This window comes from Sinocyclocheilus rhinocerous, unplaced genomic scaffold (assembly GCF_001515625.1).
Source record: "Sinocyclocheilus rhinocerous isolate Xijiao unplaced genomic scaffold, SAMN03320098_v1.1 scaffold868, whole genome shotgun sequence".
NCBI lineage: Eukaryota > Metazoa > Chordata > Actinopteri > Cypriniformes > Cyprinidae > Sinocyclocheilus > Sinocyclocheilus rhinocerous.
This window is the reverse complement of record NW_015650768.1, coordinates 118,739-137,494: the sequence shown is the minus strand read 5'-3', so window position 1 is coordinate 137,494 and position 18,756 is coordinate 118,739. Positions and strand designations below refer to the sequence as shown.

The window sequence follows — 18,756 nt, the reverse complement described above, 5'->3', positions numbered from 1 at the left end:
GTGTGTGAGGGGGTGTGTCGAGCAGCAGATCAGCTGCTTTCTTCGCCCTTCATAAAGGCGGATCTGTGACATTTGGGTTCAGTTCAGCCGGAGATTCTTGCACACACACAAACGCACACACACGCAGGTTTGGCAGGTTCACGATGGGACTGACAAGCGACCCAAACTTCCAGAATCTGGAGAAATGGTACAAATCAAACGCCGCGAGTCTCAACATGAGGCAGATGTTCGAGGCCGATAAAAACCGATTCCAAAACTTAAGGTACTTTATTTATTAATTTACTTACTATTTTAAATATTCTGCATGACGCAGCTCATTAGTTTAATGCTATTTTATTTATTTATTTTATTATATTTTTAATAATTAGCAACTGTACTTCACAGTTCATGCAGTATAGTGGGCGGAGTCACACGTAGAAGCTGTTTTACTGTCCTGTCCATCATCATTAAATCCCGCCCACATTCAAATTCATTACTTTTAAACTTTCACGAAAGATCATAATATATATATATGTATATATATTTATTTATTTATTTTTTTTACTCAAGTTGCCCAATATATTTAACAATCATAGTGATAAAAATGCATATAGTCAGTTTAACTATCTGGCTGTACAGGTTTTGTATAATGATTTTATTATATTTATAATGATTTTAATATCTGTAAGCAAGTGATCAAAGAGTTGCATGTTTGTCCTCTTTCAACAGCTTAACTTTAAAAACAGATGAAGGAGACATTTTGCTGGATTACTCCAAGAACCTCATAAATGAAGAGGTTATGAAGATGCTTGTGGAGCTGGTAAAGATTTGAGCAGATGAATGTTTACCGAGAATTAAATGGAGTTAGCATGTAAATATAGCAGCTTTTTCCGGCAGGCGAAGTCTCGTGGTGTGGAGGCCTCCAGAGACAAGATGTTTTCAGGAGAAAAGATTAATTTCACTGAGGTATTTCACTGAGGGTTTAAATCAGCTTGTGCTCAAATATACATCACATTCCCTGCTTTTATAGATTGAAATGAGCTGAGCTTGTTTGGACATACTGGGATGCATGTGTTTATTGATGGAAACGCTCTGAATTATGCTTTATTTATTTGATATTTTTAATTAAACATAAGCTGCACTTGTAAAATGCTTGACATTCTTCTATACACACTTCATATGAATGTGTTTGATTTTCAGGGAATGCATGAACTGATTCAATATATATCCTGAATGCATTGCAAATTGCATTAGGTAAAAGTGTCTACCAAATGCATGTAAGTATAGCATGAAGACTGTGTGGTCTGCAGGGTCGTGCTGTTCTCCACGTGGCTCTGAGGAACCGCTCAAACACACCCATAAACATGGACGGGAAAGACGTGATGCCGGAGGTCAACCAGGTCCTGGAGAAGATGAAGGGCTTCTGTCATGTGGGTGTCATATTTGATGCGATGCTTCATACTAGGACACTTGAATATGAAAATATACACAGATAAACACTGATCAAATATGGAAACTATAAAAAAGTGTCTGGGCCAGGATGCAATTATAAACAAAATCTCACTTTCTTCCGTCCACAGAAAGTCCGCAGTGGTGAGTGGAAGGGATACACTGGGAAATCCATCACTGATGTGGTTAATGTCGGCATCGGTGGATCTGATCTGGTTTGTGAAATCAAAACTCATTGTTTTACAGCAAATGGTTTTTCTTTTTCCAGTGTCAGATCAGGGGTCTTCAGTCTTTTAGATGCCACTGACCCCCAAAACACTGAAAACATGTGGTAGTGAAACAATTTTCACTCAGAAATTGCTAGTAAATTTCACAAACAATTTGCAATTTGCATGAGGTAAAACAGCAATTAAAAAAAAAAAATTGCTTTTTTTCCCTTCCCTCTTATCAGGTGTACTTGGAATTTTTTCATTTTATGCATAACTTGCCTGATATAATTAAGACTGAAAAACTGTCAATGCAAGCTGGAATTTGAAAGACTAACATGTCAAAAATATAAAAATATAAGTAAAAAAAAAAAAGAAATTTAGAAATAGAAAGACTGAAATAGTAATTTTTTTATAAAACACACCAACAATCTTTGTTTTAGTTACAACTTAGATTTTTTTTTCATCCTTGTGCAAGAGACACTCATTCTAAAATTTAACAGGCATCTATGTGGTTTATTCTTTATACTGTGAAAAATTAATACTATAAATATTATTGGAAAATATTTCATTTCTGTTAAGTTATATTATTACATTGTTTTTCCAGATTTATTATTTATACATAGTTACAACTTAGATTTTTTTTTCATCCTTGTGCAAGAGACACTCATTCTAAAATTTAACAGGCATCTATGTGGTTTATTTTTTATACTGTGAAAAATTAATACTATAAATATACTCTAAATATTATTGGAAAATATTTAGTTTCTGTTAAGTTACATTATTACATTGTTTCTCCAGATTTATTATTTATACATTTAGTCATTCATGTTTATTATTTTATTTTGTTGATATGTTATTTGTTTGTTTTAAATTAAATGTATTTATTTAAATTAAATTATTTATTTAAATATTTCATTCATTTTAATCATATTTGTATTATTTATTTATACATTTACTTATTCATTTGATTCAAATTTTCATTTATTTGTTTGTTGTAAATAATTCTTTATTTATTTATTTTAATCAATCAATTTATTTATGTATTTGAAACATTTTTGTGTGTGTTTCAGGGTCCGTTAATGGTGACAGAGGCCCTGAAGCCGTACTCTAAAGGCGGACCTCGTGTCTGGTTTGTGTCTAACATCGATGGAACGCACGTCGCTAAGACTCTGGCTGAACTCAACGCTGAGACCACACTCTTCATCATCGCATCGAAGGTCTGAGCAGGACGCAGCTTTCAGAGACTGAACAGATTATACAGCATTAGCAGAGACAAAAATATCACATTTAGATTTTACTATGACTCTTTATAAGTTCACTTGATAATATGTATCACAGTGAGATTTCTGTAAAAAAAAATAGTTGCACTGATAACGTTGTGAAATCGTTTGTTCAGACATTCACGACCCAGGAAACCATCACAAACGCTGAGTCAGCGAAGGAGTGGTTCCTGCAGGCCGCCAAAGACGTGAGTCTCGCCTCCTGCAGCGATGTGTACGGGACGCCTGTGTCACGCACTTATTCTTCTGTCATTTTTATCATTCTCACAGAAATCTGCAGTGGCCAAGCATTTCGTGGCGCTCTCAACCAACGGAGTAAGTGCATTATAGTTTAAATGTAAAGGCTCATATCATCAGGAATTAAAATTTGTTCATAAACCATATTTTGTAACTTTCAAAACTCAAAACAGTCCAAAAAGAGCATTTATTGAAACTAGACTGCAAAAACCTTTTTCATGTAAAAAGGCAAAGCAATTTTTTTTTTCACAATTTATACAGCACATTTCAAACACTGCTGTAATTCAAAGTGCTTTACAGAAAATAATTTAGGAATATAAAATCATTTATTTTTTAAAAAGGCATTTACATAGAAGTCTTAAAGCAAAAAAAAAAAAAACGATGTTTTGTTGTTTTATGACTGTTTTTGCTACATATTGACCAGTATTGCATTATGACCTCAGGGAGAAAAATCAAAACAATCATTCTTCCAGTAATGTAAAATAGTTAACGTTAATGTTAAAAAGTTCAGAGAACATTCAAATGTAACATTCCCATAATGTTTGCAAAATGATCAAATAGAATGTTCCCTTGCATAATCAAGAAGAAAAAAAAACTTTTTGAAACATTTAAAAAACTGGACACTTTGAATGTTCAGAGAACATCAGAAATAACGTTTTCATGACTTAATGAGTACATTAGCAAAACCTTCTTAGAACATATGTGACCCTGGAGCACAAAACCAGTCATAAGGGTCAATTTTTTGAAATTGAGATGTATGCATCATCTGAAAGCTGAATAAATAGGCTTTCCATTGATGTATTTATGGAACATGATCTTTACTTAATATTCTAATGATTTTTGGCATAAAAGAAAAATCTATAATTTTGACCTATACAATGTATTGTTGGCTATTGCTACAAACATATCCGTGCTACTTATGACTGCTTTTGTGCTCCAAGGTCACATATGTTTGTTAGCTGAGATGAGCCCTTTAAAAGATGGCATTTAATATGTGCATCAGATATTTTAGGTTCACAAATAAACTTTATTGCATTTTCTGTGTTTCAGCCCAAAGTGAAGGACTTCGGCATCGACCCGGAGAACATGTTTGAGTTCTGGGACGTGAGTGTCGTGGTCCGCTGAGGGCTGTGAGCTATTTTTGCTGTAGTGGTTTGACCTGTGAAGTAGGCGTCTGGACAGCTGCTGGTAACCAGAGTCCCTCACTGACTCGCGGCCGAACGCTGCTGGGTTATTCGTGATCTTGACCTTATCAGAGCAGAGGTCACGCACAGACTGGTTCACTGTAAAGGCCGACGGGCTACTTTTAGTCACATTGTTGATATTTAAAGGGCAAGGTTCCTTACTGGCCTGTTTATTATAGACTCTAACCCCCGGTTTTTCACAAACAAGGCTTAGGCCTCATATGTAAGTCTGAGCTGTTTCAACAGAAAGAAACCTGCACTGATCTTAAAATATGTCAGCCTTTGTTTTGTCTCAAGATGCACATCAGTATAGTTTTTTTCTAAGGCATGCTTATAAAAAGTATTTAAATGTCCTAACTGAACTATTGCCTAATCCTGTCTGTGAAACCAGGCCTATATGCTCTTCAGCTCATGTAAAGAAGAAGTTAGATGTGTAGTTGACTTTGTGTTTCAGTTACTTTTGTAAGTTTACAACAGTGTTATGATAGTATTTTACTATAAGATACTACTATAGCTTTTGTTAATAGTTTCAATTAGTTTTTAATTTTATATTATACTAATATTGTTTAAATTTTTTGTGGTTTTTGTCATTTGCATTTATTTTTTGTCATTTGTTTTTGTTCATTAATATGTTTATATAGTTGTTAATTTTATTTCCATTAACATTTATTTTATTTCAAGTAACAAAAACGTTTTTATGGTTTTATTAGTTTTTATTTTTTAATTTGTCTTCTTTTTTGTTTATACTTTATTTTATTTCAAGTAACAAATCATGGCCTTAATTTTAAACTAAATTATTTGAAAGAGTAATGTATTGTGCCTCATTAGATGAGTCTGAAATTGTTTTTGTTTGTTTTTTTCTAGTGGGTCGGTGGACGATATTCGTTATGGTCTGCAATTGGTCTGTCCATCGCACTTCATATCGGTGAGTGTTATCATGTGACTCTCGTGAAGATATCCAGTGAGTGTGAGAGTTTCTCAGGCGTCTGTTTTATCTCTTCTGTCTCAGGATACGAGAACTTTGAGAAGCTGCTGGCTGGAGCTCACTGGATGGTGGGTTTTATTACTGAAGAATATCTGTTCAAATGTCATTATTTGTCATTTTCAGCATCATTCCTCCAGTCTTCAGTGTCACGTGATCCTTCAGAAATCATTCTAATATGCTGATTTGCTGCTCAAGAAACATTTCTGATTATTATCAATATATTTTTGTGGAAACCGTGATACATTTTATTTTTCAGGATTAACAGATGAATAGAAAGTTCGAAAGAGCAGCATTTATTTGAAATAGAAATCTTTTCTAACATTATTGTAACATGTCTTCACTGTCACTTTTGAGCAATTCAATGCATCCTTGAATAGAATAAAACATAAACCCCTGAGTCTGCGTCTGTGGCAGGACACTCATTTCCGCACGGCTCCTGTGGATCAGAACGCTCCCATGCTGCTCGCTCTGCTGGGCATCTGGTACATCAATTTCTTCCAGGCGGAGACTCACTGCCTGCTGCCATACGATCAGTACATGCACCGCTTCGCTGCCTACTTCCAACAGGTGCGTCTCACCTGCAGAGCGAACACAAAACGGTCAAAAAGTGTATGCATTTTATACTGAGAGTAAAGTCATCAAAAATGCAAATGTTATGGGAATCTGATAGATCTAATTGGATGCTTTTGCAGTTGCATTTGTATGCTTCAAAACGTTTTATTTTTACGCGCATGTGTGAATGGATGTATATTTTGTTTATGTATGGACAGACATATCTGTGCATATGTATATCTTTTATTATTTATGGAGTAGTATTATTGAATATGTTCTGAAAACACTCTGGTGTTTTATGTTTTTTCTTGCAATTTTATCTTTCAGTGTACTTTCTGCTATAATTCAATCTCAGTATTGCTAAGCAAAAAAAGTCAATAAACGTCATACTTCAAACTAGTGCCGTGATTTACAGGGTGACATGGAGTCGAATGGAAAGTACATCACTACTAATGGTAACCGGGTGAACTATCACACCGGGCCGATCGTATGGGGTGAACCGGGAACTAACGGACAGCACGCTTTCTACCAGCTCATTCACCAAGGTTCACTATCTGACGTACAGTGTGTGTGTGTGTTTTGGTGGGAGAAGCGTCTGTCTGACCCTTCTGTCTCCTCCACAGGAACTTGTATGGTTCCTGCTGACTTCCTTATTCCTGCCCAGTCTCAACATCCAATCAGAAGCAACCTCCACCACAAGGTACCGCGATACAGCGATGAATCACATGATGTGGCTCAAATCTATGGCAGCTTATTTCTGCCATGGGATATTAAAGCAATATGCCCCAAGAACAATACGCCCGTGGTTTACAGTCAACTCATACAGTTTTTCTCAATTGCTAACACACTATAACTGATTCATCTGGCACAATTTTCCAAACCTTTCATACAGTTATCGAAACAAAGACGTGTTTCTCAAAACCTTTAACGCATTTCACCTGCTTTCACACATGTTCCAATTTGCTCAGTGTTTTCTGCAAAACTCTACACAAGAGCAGCATCATTTTGCACAGGTTTAACCATGTACTGTACTGTACATGTACTGTATTTGTGCATTGGGCTTTGGTTTCTGAATATGTCCTTTGTTACTATGTTTACTGATTATGTTCACATATGTCTTGTTACTGTAATTTACCTATTTGACCTGTGCATTTATATGTCTGCTTTCATTCTGTTCATTGTCCATTCTACTGTCGACTGTCTAGGGGAGGTAGAGAAAGTTTTTTGTCATAAGACTAAGAAACTGCTATAGTATAAAAATAAGGATATTACCAATACTGTAATGCAACTTGGCATTGGATGCTGTATTTATTTATTTACAGTAACTGGCAGGATATTCCAGTTGTGTTTACTGTATATTCTGATGTTTGGTTTTTGAACTTTTCTCTTCTAGTGCTTTTCATCTACTGTAAGATCACTTTACAGTAGTGTAATGAAAGTAAACTTTTCTTAAAGTTTTTTTTTGCTGAATTTTGCTGTATCTGCACCACTCTATTTATGCTGCATACTGTAACAGACATTGACTAGCAGAATGATTCCTGTTTCCCAAAAGGAGGTTTTTGTAGCAGTGTGTTGAATTGATCTCACTAGTGTTCTCTAGGCAGGAAAATAGTCTGTGTATTTGACAGGTTTGCGTGTCATCTGAGGCCAAAGTTTGAGTCTGACAAAAGAGAACGTGTTTTTGACTAAAATGTTTGACTTTGACCTTGAAGTGTGAAGTTTGCATAAGTTGGTGTGTAGTTTTGTGATTGTGTTTATAGTTGTGAGAAAATGGAAAATTGTTTCATGAACTGTGTGTTAGCAATTGAGAAAAATCTGCGTTGTGCCTAAAACCCCTTAGCTGTTTTAAATTCACTGTAAACCACGGCTTCATGGGGCTTATTGCTTTTATAAACCGGTTATTCCATATATGTAGCAAGGTTTCACAAAATAAAACAGAGCAAATAAAATGTAATGATATAAATAAAAACATTATTCTTCCGCCAAACAATGTAGTTCCTCCGAAACGGTTGTGGTTGCAACAAAGTAACACATACTGTATAGTGGTTGCCGAGCAACACACAGACGTAAACAAAGGTGTATGTTTGTAGAGTAATTTACAACAGCTTCGAACGCGGCTCAGCCAATCAGAATCAAGCACCGGAACTATCCGTTTTATAAATCTATATCTATATCTATCTATTTACAGTATCTATGTATCTATACAGTATATAGACAGAGAGATAGAGAGAGAGTAAGAGAGGTAATTGTGTTTTTTTTCGCCGAATTCTGACTTTTTTTTCCTTGCGATTCTGAGAGAGAAAAAAAACACAGAATTGCTGGTTATAAATTCAGAATTACGAGATATACATTTGCAAAGTCACAATTACCGGGAAAAGTCTGAATTGTGACATATGAACTCAGAATTCTTTTTTTGTTTGTTTTTAAAAAGTCAGAAATTTGAGATATAAACCCAGAATTGTGAGAAAAATGCCATAACTGTAAGATATTAACTCAAAATTGTGGGGAAAAACTCTCAATTGTGAGACAAACTGCAAATTGTGAAAAAAATGTCATAACTGTGAGATATAAACTCAGAATTGTGGGGAAAAAAGTCTCAATTGTGAGATATAAACTTAAAATTGTGAGAAAAATGTCATAATTGTGAGATATAAACTTAAAATTGTGGGGGGGGGAAGTGAATTGTGAGATATAAACTGCAATTTTTGAGAAAAATGTCATAATTGTGAGATTTAACTCAGAATTGTGGGGTAAAAGTCTGAGTTGTTAGATATAAAGTCATAATTACCTTTTTCATTTTTAGTGGCAGAGATAAACTTCCAGTATGTGATGCGTCATGTTTTCTGTAGACCCTGTTATTGAACTGAATTAAGAACTGAATTGAGTTGAATAATGTCACTATTGTCTTCTGTAGAGCTGCTTTACAGCTTACATTGAATTTGAATCATAACTGATGAATTTGACAACATTAACACTGCTTTGCTCTGTTTTATTGAATCTATACCGTGCAGATCCTGGTGGCGAACTTCCTGGCGCAGATGGAGGCGCTGATGAAGGGAAAGACAACAGAAGAGGCAAAGAAAGAGCTGGAAGCCGGAGGACTGAGCGGAGACAAACTAGAGAAAATTCTGCCACATAAAGTGAGAATATGAAGTCAAGTGCTGGCTTATACTGACCCCTACAGCACACAAAACACTGTACCCCATAAACTCTACCCAACTACTAATTCTGCGCAGTATGCATATGAATAATACGCACAGTATGCAGACTTTCTATATACATGCAATACTCACATTTATCAAAACATGCATTTGAGTGGAGAGAATGTATCTGGCAATGCAATCTGCTCATCATGACCATGTGATAAATGAATCCTATGCAACAATCTTCATCTTGCCACATGATTTGATCAGACTGGCATAAATAATTTTTGAAACAAAATTAGAATGAAAAAAGGTATTTTTTTATGTTTAATATTTTTTATTTTCATTGCTCACACAGATACACTTAGCTGTTATTAAATGTGCAAATATGACTAACATTCATCTCTGCATGAAGCTCTTTCCTGGTAACATCATCCCTGCGTCTCTGTCCAGGTTTTCCAAGGAAACAAGCCAACAAATTCCATCATCTTCAAAAAGTTGTCTCCGTACACTCTGGGCGTTCTGATTGGTGCGTCTCAAATGGTTTGGTGATGCTGTACAGTATTAGATATCATCTGATGTGCAGGTTCCTGACCTTTGACCTTTGACCTCCCTTTACAGCCATGTATGAACACAAGATCTTCATTCAGGGCGTCATGTGGGAAATTAACAGTTTTGATCAGTGGGGGTGAGTCGTCCAATGTAGCAAATAAAAATCAGGAAAAAATAGGTAGAAATGATCTTAGGAATGTTAATGAAACCCAACTAATGTATTTTTGATCCTAACATGTTAGGCCAGTGTTATTATAGTTTTTATTAATATTTTAAATAATCTTTTATATATATATATTCGTTTTCATTTGAATTTTAACTTTATCAATGTAATTTTAGTTAGTTTTTAAATGTGCATATAGTTTTTAAAATCTTTATTTCAGTTGTAGATTTAGTTAATAAAACAATGAATTTATTTATATAATAAATGCATTTATTTTTGATCCTACACAAGTTTAATGGGTTAAACCTGTTAAGTAGATAAAGTAATTTTATTTCCAGACCAGTGCTATTTTAGTGTCATTCACATACTATTAGTTTTTATTTTTATATTCCGTTTTCACTTTTTTAAAATTTAATTTAAAGTTTTAGTAATTTTGTGTTTGTTTGTTTGCTTGTTTTTTGTCATTTTTATTTATTTATTTATTTTATTTTAAATATGCCTATGTTATTTGTATTGGTTTTTATTTCAGAGTGGAGCTCGGGAAACAGCTGGCAAAGAAGATCGAACCGGAGCTTCAGGATTCAACGGAGGTCACTTCTCACGATTCATCCACCAACGGCCTCATCAACTTCCTCAAGAAGAACTTTGCTTGAATGAACCATGAAGAGAAGCTTCACCTTTACCCAGAATCACCTGCACCCCAAAACCTAAGCACTGTAGCCAAACATTTTGAGGCTGTAATGTAGTGTCATTTTATCTGACAATTAAAACATGCATTTATTTGTTCATCTAGAATTATGCAAAATAAAAAAATGCTAAATCAGAGATATTACTATCTTATTTTTACACTAAACTCTGTGAAAAATCCCTCATCTGAAGCACCTTGTGTTTTTCAGTTTACTGCAAGAAGGTTTATGTATTCATCACATGTTGGAGTCTTTTTTCCCCCGAAATAAATCACTTTGCACAATTTCTGTGACTTTGGCTAGGATTCCTATAGAATACTATCATCAAACAGTGTTCAGTGTTGTTTTAGTATCATTGATATAAGACAGTTTTTCAATCGGATTTTATATTTTCTGTTTTCACTTTAATTTTAGTTAGTAATTTTGTTGTGATTTTGTAAATTTTATTAGAGTTGTTATATGTCTATGATATCTATCCACCTATCTATCTATCTATCTATCTATCTATCTATCTATCTATATCTATATATCTATCTATCTATTAGTAGGACAATACATACAATAAAACTAAAATAATAATTTAAAAAAACGATATATATATATATATATTTATTTATTTTTTATTTCAGTGCTTCAAGTTAAGCTAAACAAAAATGAGATATGTTTCTTTGGCAACTACCTGAAATAAAATAAGTTTAAGTTTTATTAACAGAACAGAATTTTTTTTAAATTGTTTTAGTTAGAATAACCCTTAATATAAAAACTATAAATATTATAATATGAAAACCATAATATTAAACTATAAAAAATACTATATAATACTGTAAAAAGCACTATACATGAATGCACAAACTGATAAAATGTCAATAATAAATGCATTAAGGTAAATGAAAATGTATATGCATGGATGAGCCACTACATTATAAGCAGAGCACACTGCACTGTACACTGTATCCCACAATGCCATGTTCTCAAATGTCCATTTGCAAGTGTAACATCAGCTTCTATGACACTTATGACAGCTAGCTGATGCCCATGAAAGACAGAAGCACACGCAGTTCTTCACCAGCAGGTGGAGCCGTAGGTTCATATCCACCACAGTCAGTCTCTCGGCTCCCAGTGTTTGGCAGAGATATGTACACATAGATCCTCATTAGCAACTGTTTCTATGAGCCGCTATAAGTAAGCTGTCCGCCATATTGAAATGGTCAACTTGACATCATTCACCATAGTAACCAATGAATATTCGAAGATGCCACAATCCTGCACAGCCGATGGTCTGCCAACCCATAGTATGGTGAATGATGTCAAGTTGGCCGTTCCAAGATGGTGGACGCTCTACGTGTTGGAGCGGTCGAATGGGGATTCTATCACATATCTATGGTCTTTGGAACATGAGGTCAAAGGTCAGCTGTGTTCAGCTCCAGTCAAATCCCAGAAGCACACAGAGACCCAAACACATCTGGAAGACATCATGCGAATGGAAATGTCCTCCACAAACACTAAAAGAGCCAAATGATGTTTACTGTAGTACCACCGCACAGAAATGCCCAATCACTTGAGTTTCAGAGCTGTAAATTATTTCTACGTCTGATGAGATGATTGACAGATCAGAGAGGAGCCTCAGCCAGAGATCAGATCGGTGTATAATGTGGCTGTTGCCTAGCAACAAGTCTCTCACTTCAAACATCACCTGCCCGGTTATTTCCGGCCTTTTCCTTGAAAACAAAAGACAATTCTTTCTGAAATTTTATCGGAGCTGAGACAAAGCGGCAGAAAGCGAAATGAATTAACATTTCAGCTCGTCTCGAGAATTTGAAAGTCAATGCGGTTGCCATGGCAACAAGGGTAAAAACTGTACTAGTCATCAAGAGCCAATGGTGATGTGGCATTTCCCGCAATATAGAGAAACACAAACTGCTGCTTCATTACAGCAATAAACCTTCAACTGATAGATAATGTGAGACATGGACAGTATTGCTCATTTGACTTTTAATCAGCTGATGTGGCAATGATTTTTAATGGATGTATGACGCCAGTTGCTTTTATTATCTAACATAAAAAAATTATACATTTTAAAGTGTCAACAAATACTTTTTGGTGCCACTGCATGTTAAACTGAGCAATTATTGAACTAGCGAACAACTATTGAACATTAACATATCAGGCCAAAATGTCTGATCTGTTTGACTTCAGAGGTCTCACAATGAAAATAATTCAGCAATGTTATAATTTTGTCATTTTATTTTATGGACTGATATTACATTCAGAAAATTGTAGAAATAATAAAAAATATGCATATATATATATGTGTGTGTGTCTGTGTATGCATATATATATTTTTTGCATATTTTCACTGCATTTGTTAAATCATTTAATGCTGTCAACACAGGTTTTGATTTGTGAACAAACATGAACATTATTCTTTAATTTCTGAGAACCATACGTTTATAACTAAAACAAAACCAACAGAATTGACCTCCTGAATGGCACAAAAAAAATTCCAGAAGGTTCACTGATTATTAAGCAGAAAAACCTGTTCGTTTCTTATTTGTGGAAAATTCAGCCAAATTTGTTGAGAAACTCTGCTTGCAGCCTAAAATCACTAAATGAAGGTTTCCCTGGAAACGTCTGCATGTAATTTCGATTAAATATACTTGTAATAACTCTCATATCCACACGCAGCTGCTCTCTTTTTAAACAGCAGTAAATAACAGATGTTTTTGGTGATATCAGCATGATTTACATGAATTTGGATGTGAATTAAAGAGCTCACAGAAGGCCTGTGGATCTTCAAGTTATGAAGAATTTCTGCATCATACATGCGTCACTGTTTTATTGCATAAACTCATTTTAACTGCAGTTTTAAACGTATATTTAGTTAGTTAGAAAATGCTCAATAGTGCAAGAGTGACAATAGCTGGATTCTGTTTTCTGAATTAAACACATCAGACAATAACATCGTATGCTACTGCTAGAAATGTTGTTCAATCCATACTGCATCATTTTTCACATGCCATAATGTCAACTTTATTTTTAACGTAACAGGGGCACGCCATTTGTAAAGTGAATGTGTGCGCGACTTCCGGTGTCATTGGCTTCCAGTTATTTTACCTGTACAAAAACAGTCCGTTATGCTGCATGATGGTGCAACTATCTTATTATTTTACTTTATTAACAATCATAATCACGCCGGTTTGTAGCACAAACATTTATAGGGACATTCTAAAATGCTTGAAAACGCTTAACGTGTCTTAATGCATTAAAACAGTGTTTTTAAAAGACCAAACGAAGTAAACACATTATTAATAAATCATACTATGTACAGACAAGCAGATGAGCCCAGAATACGAATGCAACGCGTTTAATTTTCCTCATAACCCTGTTGAAAAAACCAGCATATGCTGGTTAGGTATGTTTTGACGCTGGGATGCTGGTTTAAGCTGGTCCTTTGCTGGTTTATGCTGTTCCTTTGCTGGTTTATGCTGGTCCTTTGCTGGTTTAAACTGGTCCTTTGCTGGTTTAAGCTGGTCCTTTGCTGGTTTATGCTGGTCCTTTTGCTAGTCATGTGCTGGTAAAGGACCAGCTTAAACCAGCATCCCAGCGTCAAAACATACCTAACCAGCATATGCTGGTTTTTTTCAACAGGGAAGGAAAACGCTTAACGCGTAGGCTAATTAAACGCGTTGCTTGCATTCGTATTCTGGGCTCATCTGCTTGTCTGTACATAGTATGCTTTTTTAATAATGCGTTTACTGAGTTCAGTCTTTTAAAAACACTCTTTTAATGCATTAAGCCACGTTAAGAATGTCCCACATTTATGCAGTTAACGGCACTTTGTTATTCAGTTATTTATAGCGGCGAATGAATCGGAAGTCTTGCACATTCGCTTACTTCTATCTTACAAAATATAAGGTGGATAGCAGCAGTGCAATACGAATCAAGGGGATCATCGCTGACGCTGATTTTATTTGACAAACTCTTGAGGTCACGGACACCAGATTTCATCTGTCCTCATGGACTTTTATTTGCTCAAACTCCAGACCCGCGTCTGACAGAAGGCCTGCAGAGACTCGTGGAAAACTTTGCTGCTGAACTGATCTCATCACACCACAACACAACTGTAATTCCTCGATCTTGGAATACAACAGCAACAAAAACGCCACGATTGAATTACACAGAGCCTAAGGCCGAATCGAATGGCGCAGAGCTCCGGCTGGATTGGCGGCACACACGCTGGACACAAGCCGTTCCCACGGATCCGGAGTTATGTAAAGCTCGGTGGAGAAGCGTGGGCAGAGAGATTTTGGGTGGTCCTCTGGCCAGTAATTTTTCAGTAATCACTGAAAAAGAAACCCGTGATTACATGGAAAACTGTTCCAGAGATTCAGCACTGATCTGTGTCAGAGTCCCTCTGAACTTCTGGATCAGACGCACAATTTTCTATGGAATCCCCAAAGGTCACACTTCAGGAAAAAAAAATAATAATAATATATATATATATATATATATATTTTAACAATCATAAACACGCCGGTTTGTAACGCAAACATTTATAGGGACCTTCTAAAATGCTTGAAAACGCTTAAGACACGTCTCATAATATATATATATTATGAGACAATCTCATAATGCTGACTTTTTTTTCTCGCAATTTTGACTTTTTTATGCATTATTTGCTTTAAAATAATTATTTTCTTCTGAATAGTTTCCTCCATGGAAAAGGCAATCACTACTTTTTTTTAAAATTATTATTAATTCCATACTTTTTTTCTTGCAATTGCAATTTTTGAGTTTATTCTCAGGAAATAAAGGAAAGAATATCTGACCTCAAAATTCTGACTTTATTTCTTGCATTTCAAAGTTTACATCTCACAGTTAAGTTTATATCTCACAATTCAGATTTTTTTTCCCCCTCTGAATTCTTTTCTTTGAATTCTGAATTGCCACGGTATAAAAATAAGGTAAAAAAAAAACGTTTTGTCTCACAATTCTGACTTTGGTTCTCACAATTACTACTAATTTATCTCACAGTTGTGTGTTTAAATCGCAGAATTGAGAGAAAAAATTCAGAATCGTGAGATACATTCAGAACTGTGAGGAGCAAAATCTGAATTGTGAGATAAAAAGTCACAATTACCTTTTTTTTAAACAGTTAAATATTACATTGAACGTTTGGACTTAAGTAGATCTTATCTTAGTCCACACGTAATTTCATAATTACTTCTATTGTCTTTGAAATAGGGTTAAAGCACCGCTGAATGAATACTGACAAGCATTTATGATCCACTAAAATATACTTTAATGCCATTTCTATTAAAACGTACAGTATATCGTGTATTTAAATATATCAGTAATCATATTTGTAAGGATGAAGTTGCAATTAGCACATTTAAAATATATTAGCTTTAAATCTAATAAATTCTAATCAACTCTAGACTCAAGATCTAGAATAGATGAACATCAAGATGTAACTGGAGAACAGAAATAAAACAGTAAGAGTCTCATTAAAGCTGCAGCTCGTCTGCTGTTAGTCATCGAGCAGCTAATGAACTCAACACCAACAAACAATAGCTATATCACATCATTTACACACCGTCTGGTGAGCTGTTTTACTGTCTGTCATAAACGTGATTATAGACTTCATGCACACATACTGCAGACTTCAATATATGACTTAAATCAGCTAATTATCACAGGCTGGGTCCAATAGAAAACAATTCACCTGGTAGCTCAATACCAAAAAGAATTCTACTAAAAAACATGTAAAATCACAATCATTAGCCTTTTACAATCACTGAATATTTAAATTTGTTCGAGTGTTTTCTTGACATATGAGGTGTGTGACACTTCAAAATAGTCAAATGTGTCAAATATGTTTCATAGATTTATTCAGTTTTGGCTGCATACTGATAGAAACCCAGATTTACACAGATTAGAATTAAAGGCCAGAGATTAAGAGAAGTTGTTCTTTACGACCTAAGATTCAGTCTGTGTGTGTTTGAGTGTGTGTGATGCACTAATCTGAAAATTTGACGCTGGGAGCTGCTTTATAGAGGTCAAGAAACTCATTACGATTACTTCAGATAAACGAATCATGACGATTTCACGGTGCAAGAGCATCTTTACAGTGTTTTGCCTTTCAGATAAAAAGACATTTGATTTTAGCTACGCAGCATTTCACAGCATTGACTTACTAATTTTAAGTGGGTATTTAAATGCAACACAACTGACTGAGAACTCAGTTGTAACTGAGAGTATAGTTTGTTCCTGTGGGAGCTGTATCAGACATCAGGGTGCGGCGAGTGTTTGCGTGCAGCAGCGTGATTACAGTATAAATGCACACGCGCTGATTTGAGCCGATATCACCGCCGAATAAACACACAGACCCTTCACATGCCACAGGAAAACCACATCTATACTGGAAACTGCTGGAAACAGAAAACCTCGGACAAGGTGATGAGAACGGAGTTTAAAAGTCTCACCCTGGTGTGGAAAATCCCTTCAGACCTCCGTATGGACAACAGGATGTGATGTCATGCTGTAGGGAAGCTCATTTAAATAAAACAACAGGGGGGAAAAATTCTAAATGTTACACAATTAAAACCATCTGTGATGTTTGTGTTCTCTGGACAGCTCTAGATTCAATATGTCTATGAAATACATGTTCGAAAGAAAAAAGAAAAGAAAAAAACGTCTGATAGTCTTGATTCAACAATAGTGGCAGTCGTATCCATCCCCTCCAATAAACAAATATATATATATTTTAATAGATTTGGCCAATACAGCAAAGAGAAGTGGGGAATACAAAAACAAATCTTTGTTAAGAAAAATAAATTATTCATTCTGATTTGGTTGTGTTTAGAGAAATGCGTAGAATGACACATTCAAATGTTATTTATTTATTTATTATTAATTTATTATTATTACTACATTATTTGATTCATGAAATATTTTATTTAAATGAATCGAACGTGAAAATCAGTATTGTTTTTTATTGCAGGGATGTCATTTTGTATAAAAACCCAGATTCTAAAAAATTAAAAATTAAATTAAATTAAAAGAAATTAAAAATAAAATCACTGTAACAGTTTAAGTTAACTACAAAAACCACTTTATTGAAAAAGCAGATTACACAAATCTACGGTTAAATGATACGTCCCGACTTTTCATACATTAAATAACTTTAAACTTTTCACGTTTAGATAAATAAATCTACTTTGCTTTTTCTTTATTTATGAAATATCTAGGAAATCAAAACATTGTACGATAAAAAAAAGTGATGCAACAGAACGCAAGATGTGCATTTTTAAAGAACTAACTGAAGGAAATCTACCGTTCATTGAATCTCTGATAAATGCAGGAAATACATTCTACACTCGTTATTTACAGGGACTCTAGCGTTGTGCTATGCAATAGTAGTACGTTTTAAAAGTGGATTAAGACAACATGGAGAAAAATATTATGCACTTTAAAAAAAAAACACACTTGTGGGAATGATCTGAAAGCGGAAACATCTGAGGTTACTGAACTGTTCAGGGAAATATTCTGTCATTATATTCAACATTCACGCTGTCGATTACCACAGAAAATACCTCGGCTGTGAGAAGCGAGTAGAAAAGATTTTCTCTGGCAGTCGACAGCATGTCACAGACGCTGTACATCAATCCAGAATATTCCTTCAGAAAACCCCCCTCTCCAAAAACAAGGTCAGGATGAGGTCATGTGCTTGCGGTACAGTAATCAGTCAGCAAACACACATCTTCACACCAGTTTTACAGTCTGCTTTGCAGATAAGAAGCCACTGGATTTAAAAACAACTCTCTGTATCAGGTCTTCTCAGGTCAGGGAAACACATAGAGCCTGGTTCTGTCAGTAGTATTACAGCAGACGTCTGTGTGGAACAGGAGAAGTGTGTACAGTGACTCGAGAAGCATTTAAGACACTTGAGGAATAGTTCAGCCAAAAATGATTTTTTTGTTAAAAATGTGCTCATCCTCAGGCCATCCAAGATTAGGATGAGTTTGTGTCTTCATCAGATTTGGAGAAATGTAGCACTGCATCAGTGTCTCAGCAATGGATGCTCTGCAGTGAATGGGTGCCGTCAGAATGAGAGTTCAAACAGCTGATAAAAACATCCACAAGTAATCCACACCACTCCAGTACATCAGATAACATCTGGAGAAGACAAAAGCTGAAACAAATCCATCAAGACATTTTCACTTCAAACCTTCCGGCTACAATATGAGTCCTCCATAATATCCATAATATTGTATTATACAGTGAAAAAGTCATCTGGTCTGAATCAGGAGAGAAATCTGCACAGATCAAGCAACG

At 35.1% G+C, this 18,756-nt stretch overlaps 1 protein-coding gene across 1 annotated transcript; it reads left to right on the top strand.

The window, feature by feature from the left end:
- Positions 1–37: 37 nt before the first annotated feature.
- Positions 38–10,705, top strand: LOC107712583 (glucose-6-phosphate isomerase-like). The gene is made up of 18 exons (XM_016517897.1): positions 38–262; positions 709–799; positions 877–945; positions 1,290–1,409; positions 1,560–1,643; positions 2,708–2,854; positions 3,034–3,105; positions 3,188–3,232; positions 4,205–4,258; positions 5,203–5,263; positions 5,348–5,391; positions 5,738–5,890; positions 6,291–6,420; positions 6,499–6,575; positions 8,887–9,015; positions 9,472–9,547; positions 9,640–9,706; positions 10,263–10,705. Exons 1-18 carry the CDS (start codon positions 144–146, stop codon positions 10,384–10,386), a joined length of 1,662 nt encoding a protein of 553 aa, XP_016373383.1. The 5' UTR covers positions 38–143; the 3' UTR covers positions 10,387–10,705.
- The last annotated feature ends 8,051 nt before the right edge of the window (positions 10,706–18,756 follow it).